General features: G+C 36.0%; 1 protein-coding gene and 1 non-coding gene across 2 annotated transcripts; one reads left to right on the forward strand and one right to left on the reverse strand.

Moving 5' to 3' along the window:
- The first annotated feature begins 3,030 nt into the window (after positions 1 to 3,030).
- LOC110791607 (uncharacterized) lies at positions 3,031 to 4,554 on the forward strand. Its single transcript, XM_021996362.2, has 3 exons — positions 3,031 to 3,315; positions 3,402 to 3,483; positions 3,612 to 4,554. Exons 1-3 carry the CDS (start codon positions 3,292 to 3,294, stop codon positions 4,334 to 4,336), a joined length of 831 nt encoding a protein of 276 aa, XP_021852054.1. The 5' UTR covers positions 3,031 to 3,291; the 3' UTR covers positions 4,337 to 4,554.
- Positions 4,555 to 8,749: 4,195 nt separating this feature from the next.
- On the reverse strand, positions 8,750 to 8,823 carry TRNAR-UCG (transfer RNA arginine (anticodon UCG)). Its single transcript has one exon. It is a non-coding gene; the product is annotated as a tRNA-Arg (tRNA).
- Between the last annotated feature and the right edge of the window lie 841 nt (positions 8,824 to 9,664).

Genomic DNA, 9,664 nt, shown 5'->3' on the forward strand with positions numbered 1-9,664 from the left:
ATTTGTTGAAGAATTTTAGAAAAATTAGGAAGAAACATAGGCTAGAAATCGGGGAAATTGGGGGAAAATATAGAAATCATGGTAATAGGAGAAAGAAAATGAAAGGTCCGGTTGAATGAAAGCATTGCCAATTTTCTTGAATAGTTGGGTAATAATCAGATTTAATTTTGAATAAAACTTTGAAATAGTAGAGGGTATTGTAATCTTTTAGATAGGGGACACCAAAAGCGTGATTACGATAATAACCTTTGATAGAGTATAAAATTATCTTGAGGCTTCAACCATAAGCTTAACATTTTGGTTGAGTTGGTCCTCTAACATGGTACCAGAGCCCGCGTGACGCAAAGGCCACAGGTTCAAATCTCATCCACCCCTCATTTCAAAGTGGAATATTTCGCGCTAGGTATGAGGAGGCCTATGTTGCATCCACACTTCAAGCCCAAAGGGCTTCATATGAGGGGGCGTGATAGAGTATAAAACTAATATTGGGGCTTCAACCATAAACTTGAGCTTTTGGTTGAGTCGGTCATCTGACAACCTCAACTATTCACTTATATAATAGAGATAATTCAAAGGTTGGATTATTAATAGGAAATTGTTGAAAGATTGGATTATTTAAAGTAATTTTCCAAAAACTAAAATTTATATTTTACTACCAAAAAAAATTTAAAACTTATTTTTATCACCTGAAAAAAGGTAAAATAGATAAAAACATTATGTGGGGGAACATAATTGGAGAGAAATTGAACTAATGGGCCCCACATAAAGATTTGATGTATTTTTCCGTTTTAAGATGGTAAAAAACAAGTTTAAGGTTTTTTTAGATGGGAAAATACAAGTGTTTTTTCAAGTTAACTTTTATTGATAGTAACTTTTACTTGATGCCCCTCAATTTTCACGAAATTCACCAAATGCCCCTCAACTTTCAGAAATTCACCAAATGCCCCTCACCTTTAATATAATACCCAAACTACCCTTACTAATGACGCGCCGTTAGCCTACTTTTATAATTCACCAAATGCCCCTACAATGTAACTTATTTCACCAAATACCCCTATTTTAAAATATAATTCACCAAATGCCCAAATGTAAAAATTACCTTTTTAAAGCCCAACGGCTAGTTTTTTGGGATTGAAAAATAGCCGTAGCTTATTGTTTTGGTATAAATAACCCTGTTCTGAGTGTTTATTTAGTCACCAAATTGTTTTGTTGTATTTTCATCTCATTTTGTGTCATGAGTTATCATTCAAAATCATCATCCACACATAATGAGTCCACATATGTTAGAGTCCCAAATAAAATCGGTTATTGTGGGAGGAAATTTGTCATTCGTAGCTCCGATACAACACTCAATCCACAAAGGTTATACTACAAGTGTGATCCAAGCAACAACGGCGAATATGCTTAATTATGATGTTTTTGTTCCATACTACATATTATTTCAGTATATCTGTCACTATATGAAGTTATTTTTGAATGGTGAATATGATTAATTATGATGTTTTTGAATGGTGAATATGCTTAATCTAGTTTGCTAAGTGATGTTTTTTGTGTGGTGAATATGCTTAATATGTTGCTGATATTTTTAGTACACTTTATTTCTGACACATCTGAAATTATTAGCAGCAGAAATGCTAGATTGATTACAATTTCATGAGGAAGCAGTTATGTTCCCAAATATGGAGTAATTAACAAGAGAAATACGCAACAAGGCAGCACAAGTAAGCATCACGAGTAGCTGCTTCAATTTGTTGTAAAGACAACATAGTAGCACCCCAATTTCCTAGAGGTGCTGCAGGACCTTTAAGCACGTTCAAAAACAATTCTTTACCCGGTGTAAATAGATTCGTCACATATTGCAATCCAAATGTTTTGAACTTTTCATTGGTCTGTTTTTTATCCTGTTTAACAGTTACAACCACTTCACCCAAATCAAAAGCATTCCTGCATTGAATCCCATAATCTCTGTTCAACGCTTTAAGACAGTTTTCATTTTAACAGCAACAAAGGTAAGCTCTTGTCTTTGGAAGAACTAGGCCAGTGAACAAATAGGTTTATTAATCCGCAACAACTGGATAATCAAGCAAGTGTCGAAGAAACACAGCTTCACTATGACAACTTTTTCAGCAAGTTGGTGTTTGGTGTCATCTTGATAGTAGTGTCTTTCGATGTCTAGTCCTACTATGGACATGTGGTTGTCGCTAGAGCTACGGATTTTTGACATCAACTCCCCCAAAGTATGATTAAGCTCAGTTATGGTGTAAACTAATGTTGTAGTCACATCTAAAAATAAAAAGACTCTCACTTGTCTTAAAAAAAATGGAGAGAGAGAGAACCCAACCCCAACCCCAACCCAACCTCAACCCCAACCAATGGACAATTGTTAGCCAGTGAAAACCCAGAAACTCCACCAACAAATTAGCCCGGAGAACCTGTTTCATCAATTTCCTCCCCCTTAACACCAGCCGACAAGGATTGTTCCACCTTTGGTGAATTATATTTTAAAATAGGGGTATTTTTTACATTTGGGCATTTGGTGAATTATATTTTAAAATAGGGGTATTTGGTGAAATAAGTTACATTGTAGGGGCATTTGGTAAATTAGAAAAGTAGGCTAACGGCGGACTAACGGCGCGTCATTAGTAAGGGTAGTTTGGGTATTATATTAAAGGTGAGGGGCATTTGGTGAATTTCTTAAAGTTGAGGGGCATTTGGTAAATTTCGTGAAAATTGAGGGTATTTCATGAAAAATCCGTAAAAACATTATGTGGGGAACATAATTGGAGAGAAATTGAACTAATGGGCCCCACATAAAGATTTGATGTATTTTTCCGTTTTAAGATGGTAAAAAACAAGTTTAAAGTTTTTTTAGATGGGAAAATACAAGTGTTTTTTCAAGTTAACTTTTATTGATAGTAACTTTTACTTGATGCCTAATCCGCCAAAATTAATACTTGTATTATTGTAAGCCGGGGACACACAAAAGCTATAGAGCTTAATTAGTTTGCAAATTACGTCCACACTCGCACCCTAACACCCTTACTTAAAGAAGGCAATTAGTGATTTTAAAAGCACCCCACCGCGAGGATTTGCAGCCTCCCCTTCTGTACGTACCTCTCTCTGTCTCCCCTTTCTTTCTATCACCGTCACCCTTCATTCCATTATTAGGCAGCCAGCAGAGCAGCTGCCATAACTGCTTTCTACATTGATCACTAATCACTCATTCTTCTTTCTCTTTGCTTTTACATTTCTGTAACTCATCAGTCATCTCATCACTTCCTATCTCCAACCATGACTTGTTCTGACGAACAGAAGGTTTGATCTCTTTCCTGCTTTCTACATTTATTTTTTGATTTAATTTAACAAACAGACGTTCTGATAATTTGAATGTCGATCAACAGGTCACAACAATGGTACTCAAGGTTGATCTTGACTGCTGTCAATGTTATAGAAAGGTCAAGAAAGTCCTTTGCAGATTTCCTCGTGAGTCTCTGATTGCTTTTTCTTCACTTCATTTTATTTATTTGCAAATTAATTTGTTACAAACTCCTATATGCAATGAATTGAAACTGGACTGAGTTATCAATTTCTTTGTTGGTTAATGACAAGAGAAATACGAGACCAAGTATTTGATGAGAAGAACAACACGGTGATCATCACCGTCGTCTGCTGCAGTCCTGAGAAGATCAGAGACAAGCTTTGCTGTAAAGCTGGAAAATCTATCAAGAGTATTGAAATCAAGCAGCCAAACAAGCCTAAGCCTGCTCCTGCTCCTGCTCCTGCTCCTGCTCCAGCACCGGCCGAACCTGAGAAACCCAAGCCCAAGCCTGCCCCTGCCCCTGCTCCTGCCCCAGCTGAGCCTGAGAAGCCCAAACCCAAGCCTGCTCCAGCCCCTGAGCCTGAAAAGCCTAAGCCTGCTCCTGAACAGAAACCACCTGAAAAGATACAAAAAAACGGCTCCAAGAAATCTGACTCACCCCCTGAGGCAGCTCCAAAACCAGCTCAGCCAGCACCCAAACCAGCTGAGCCAGCTCCTAAACCAGCGGCACCGGCACCAGCACCGGCTCCAGCGCCAAAACCGCAAGAGCCAGAGGCACAATGGGTGCCTGGGTTTCCACCCGGTCCACCACCACAGACAGTGTTTCCTGTATCAATCTGCTGTGCTCCATGCTATGAAGGCAGACCCGGAGGACCATGCTACGGTGGTGGGCCTGGTGCCGGTTACCCATACGGTTACTATGGGCGGCCATGCCCACCCCCACCTCCACCTGGGTACTGTTCGAGTCGGTGCGATTATTTCAGCGAGGAAAATCCTGCTGCATGTTCTATCATGTGACTTGTTGTTCTGCTCGCCTAAATTCACTCCTGTCAATTACGTACTCATATCGTTTGGTCAATTAATTGCACATCTTTAGGCTACAATCCCACAGGCTTATTTTTATTTTAATGTAAATCGAGAATATACTATTACTACTATTACTTTTATAAGATTAATTAAAACGATGGAGATGGAGTAACAATAATAATAAGTTTGTCGATCACTTTGGTGGAGAAGCTGTTGTACGTTTTCTGTGCACAAAATTAGTGCGTTAAATCTTCAATTTGTCATCATTCTTAGATCATTATCTACAAGAATTTCATGAGAGGTTTATATTATTGTTAATCGATGAATAGCAGATAGATCATGATCGTATCAAATCGACTATTGCTTGTAAGACATCATTTTCAATTTTGCTTTTTCCTTGTAAGACATCATCATATCAATTAATACCATAGTTCATTAAACACATTTATAGGAGTGAACTTTTCATAACAGTGATCACGATGGTTTAACTTATTTTCATAATCTAATTAAAAATGTTAAACTTTGAATTAAAATGTCCAATACAAACCATATACAAAAGGCACAAAAAATTTCAATATGTTTAATATGCTAATTTGACCAGAATTTTGAGTAAATATGTTATCCATTATTAATTGATAGGATGATTTTACAATATCTATAATAAAATGGTAGCCACTTTAATAAATTGAATCTAAACCGTACAATATATAAGACTAATTTTGTACATCCATTTTTTTGTTGACTTTAAACATATCAAATGACAGTTAATAAAAAAAAAACATAAGGTTTAAAAAAATTAATTAATAAAACTTCCAACACTTTTTTTTTTTTGCAAGGTAAGATGAATAGCCCTACCGGGTCGGAACCCCGCACGGGTCAACCCGCCCGAGTTAGCAAGCTAGACACTTTGAGAGTGGGGGGAGTGATAAGGGGAACCCTCCCTCAAAGTGTCCCTAGTGGGGATTGAACCCCCAACATTTTGGTTGGAAGGTGGAATCCTTTCCACTAGGCCAAGACACACTTGGTTTACTTCCAACACTTCAATCCCACGATCTATGTAGTGTATATGTGTGGCACTCCATATTTCTATCTTTCTCACCCCTAAAGGCTTATACTCCATTCTTAATCTCTACTGTTAAATATCTAATTTGGAAAACAATTTAGTGTTCTTTGAATTAACTGGGTTCTTCAAATTACAAAACAGTGAACTAGTATAAATATACTCAATAATTACAATTCAAAAGGATCACCAATTCCGGAATAATTATTTCTGTTCAAATATTGTAGTATATATAGTTTTTGCTCCTACTTCTGTTTTCATGTCTGAATGTCCATTACGGAGTATTGTTCAAGTTGGTTCCGTTTAAATCTTAAAACTCCCTTGTAATATGTTAATACATATATGTCCGACGTACATTTCTTTTTATATATGGCCAATGTCCAAAAGATCACGGAGGAAGTGCGTAATTTTAATTCATTACGGAGTACGTTTTATTGTAATTTTTTTATTTAACAGATTTGTTATATTCATAGTCAACTAAATGAATGGATGAGATTAGTCAACTATAATAAAGGGCTGAGATTTGATAAGTTATAGTGGCTACCATTTTGGTGTAGCCATTGAAAAGTCTTCCTTATTGATAATACCGATTGACTAAAATATTAACAAAAGCATTTTTAGCAAATTATTATTACCTGATATTTATTTTTATCATATTCTATAATTCAATATTTTTTTTTCATACATAAACAACAATTAAGCAGATTTACAGAGGAATTTTTATGAAAGGGAAAATTTTGCACCAAAAATTGACATATTATTGTTGGTGTTGTTTTAGTATAAAAGTATGTGTACAAGGAAATGAAGTTGGTAACAAATGAAAAAAGGGGATGCACTTATGTCATGTTTAGTCAAAGAGGTAATTGGGAGGACAATACATGTTTTATGTTTAGAATTTTTCCACACAAGTGACTGTTGTCCCAAAGAAAAACTAGTGCAAGTTGTGTCAAGGACCATATAAAAATGTAGAATATGATGATGGTATTAATTATAATTTCAAAACCAAGTGCGAGTTTGCTGTATTAACACAACAATGTGAAAGCAAAGCAAGCTAGCATCAAAGTTACAATCAACCCACCAGACAGTAGGTCTATGTTTTGATTGCGAAACTAGAGAGTAAATAAATTAGGTGCACCAATAGTTTTTAAATTTTTTTTTTTTTTTTTTTTTTGTGGGGAGAGAGAGTCATAAAGGACGAGGCGCAAATGATTTATATGAGATTCGATCACATGCAATCCTTAGGTATTACATTGTATTTTTTAACACTTTACCACCTAATTTAATTGACATCCATACTTATCGATCTTTCTTACTTACTGGAATACGTATACTCCGTACATTTTTCTTATGAATTTAACTTCTTTCCCTCTACCACTTGATCATTGTCTAACTTGTACTCCACAACTTTCGAACTCTTTACTCCGTAAATTAACACTTCGTACTTATGTTTTAATACGTGTTACATATTTACTGATCGTTACCTTATACTTATTCATCTCTATTACACGGAGTATGAGGACAGAGAGGTCAATATCTGATATATATTTCAAGATACATATCACCCCACTAAACGACAAAATAGAGATAAGACAAAAATGAAAGCATGTGCCATTTTTCAAAGAACAGATGCCATTTTGGGAAAATAGATGCCATTTTCAAAAAAAAAATTATTTTGTCCTTTAGCGTTTGTCTTATCCCTATTTTGTCGTTTAGTGGGTGATATGTATTTGTGAAATACATATCAGATACGGAGTATTGATTTATACTTCCTCCGCGTAGTACTATGTACAAGTATGAAATATTTGTACATAGTATTCCCTCTATGTTTTTTTAGTGTATCGCTATTCGACGTCCTCATCCGCTAAAAACGCCCGCGTATTTTACATGAAAGGACATTTGTGCCCTTATATAATCTACCCCACCCCGTAACCATCCCCACCATCGTATCCACCACCATCGTATCTTAGGCAGCAGTCGTACACTAAAAATAAATAAAAAAAATCGTGGCTGTGTTAAATTAAAAAAAATTCATTTCTTTAAATTGTGTTTACATTTTAAATAGTTTTGAGATTCTTTAAAAATTAGGAAAATTTAGAATTAGTTTAAAAAAAACATTTAAAAAATCAATTCAATCTTTTTTTTTTCCAGAAATTATAGAATTAGTTTTAAAAATGCATTTAAAAAATCAATTCAATTTTTTTTTTAAAAATACAAATTGCCGCTCGGAATTGGCGGCCTGGCCATGGTCGTACCGCCTTGGAATAGCGGCGCCGCCATGGTTCACCCGCCCAAGATCTGCGGCCCAACCATGGTCGCTGCCGCTATTTCAAGGCGTTACGACCATGGCTCGGCCGCCAAATCTGGGCTGCAATTTGTATTTTTTTTTAAAAAAAAAAACGCAGAATCAGGGGAAGCTGCGGGGGAGGAGTAGTTTGGGTGCAGAGGCGGGGGCAGCTACGGGGCGCAGCGACAGGGATGTGGCGGTTGCGGTGGTGGTGCGGTTTGTGCAGTGGTGCGGCGGTGGTCGGTGTGTACAGTGTGTGCAGTGGTGCGGTGGTGGTCGGTGTGTGCAGTGGATGAGGTGTCTGCAGTGGATGAGGTGTGTGCAGACGTGCAGTGGTGCAGCGGTTGTGGTTGACGGCAGGTGGTTTTGTGATTGACGGTAGGTGGTCTGGTGGTTGACGACGGTGGTTTGATTTGGTGATTTTCTGATCTGATTATCTGAACGTGTATGAAGGTTGAGGTGAGGGGGAAGGGGAGGGATTGGGGTTAATTTTTACAAGAGTAGTGACGTACTTTCACCATTAAAATGAGGGCGTTTTTAGCTGAATAGGACGTCGAATAAAAACCCCTTTTTTTAGGAGTTACAACTACTATCCCCGATCGTATTTTTTTAGTTAGAAGTTACTCTATTTTGGGTAACTTTTATACCCATTCTTCAATTGTGTATAATTTACTTTTGGTAACCTTTACGCCTCACTTGGTATTTCTTTATTGTCAACTATCCTACTTGTATCATTATTAATATCAAATTCAACTGTGTATGCTTCATACTTGTGTTGATCAACATATAACGGATGGAAAAAAGACGGAGGGGTATAAAAATATTTGTGTGGTTTATATGCTTTTGTATTATAATGAATTTTATTTTTTGGATAAAGATAAGAAACGGACCTTAAAACTAATAATAATCCCGAATCTTTATGAAATAAACGAGGATGGGCTTCAGTATACAGGGACAACCATGAAAATATTGGAGAAACCTACAAAAATTTAGCCCACTTGAGTCAGACGTGGACAAGAGAGTTCGTTCACAGCGTGTGAGTAAATTTCAACAAAAATGACGACCACAGTGGGAGTCGAACCCACGACCTTTTGATCCGAAGTCAAACGCGCTAATCCACTGCGCTATGCGGTCATGCTATGACTATATGGATAACGTTAAGTTATTTAACATTTTAAGACTTGCAATTCAATTTTTTTGTGGAACACTATAAAATGAGAACACTGTAGTGCCTTCTCTTAGTTGAAAGAAAAGAACAGATGAAACTCATGCTCTTTTATTAAGGAGTTTATTGCTATATTTTTCTACTATTCTCCAAATGTAGATTGATAATCTTGGTCTATACTCCCTTTATTTCAATTATGACTCTCTCATTCTCCCTTATTTCTTAGCAAAGTTTGATTCTTATGGCCTCCTCTTCCTATATCAATGCAATCTACAATATAGCACAATATTTTTTCCTTTTGATATTGATTTTAATACTTGTTAGAGATCGAATTATACAATCGTTCCATCGCCGTTTGCTTGTATTAACAAATGATGGTTGTTTTTAAATATGGAATCACTAAAATTTTTTTGAGGGAAATATGGAATCACTAAATGATGTTTATGCAGTTGAATTTATGGTAAAAGCAGTGGCGTATTCATAATTGAAAAATAGGATATGCAGTATTGTAATAAGTAGCATGCTTTAAAAAATTAAGTAAAATATATATTTAAAAATAGCAAAAAGTTGATTAAAGAAACTATGCAAAGTACATTATTAGAATATTAATGCAAAATCCCACATTATTAGACAACCTATTAGACTTGAATTGTGAAAAAAAGAAGTAAAGAAAAAGTTTAACAAAAACGCCGGTGGAAGGATTCAAAATTGTGTTGATGGGATAACAAAACTTGAATTGGCTATCTACTAAAACTACTGAAGCACATCTCATTTATGATTAATTTGGGCGCTACTGACATTAATTTCGAC

Source organism: Spinacia oleracea, chromosome 5 (assembly GCF_020520425.1).
Source record: "Spinacia oleracea cultivar Varoflay chromosome 5, BTI_SOV_V1, whole genome shotgun sequence".
Classification (NCBI taxonomy): domain Eukaryota; kingdom Viridiplantae; phylum Streptophyta; class Magnoliopsida; order Caryophyllales; family Amaranthaceae; genus Spinacia; species Spinacia oleracea.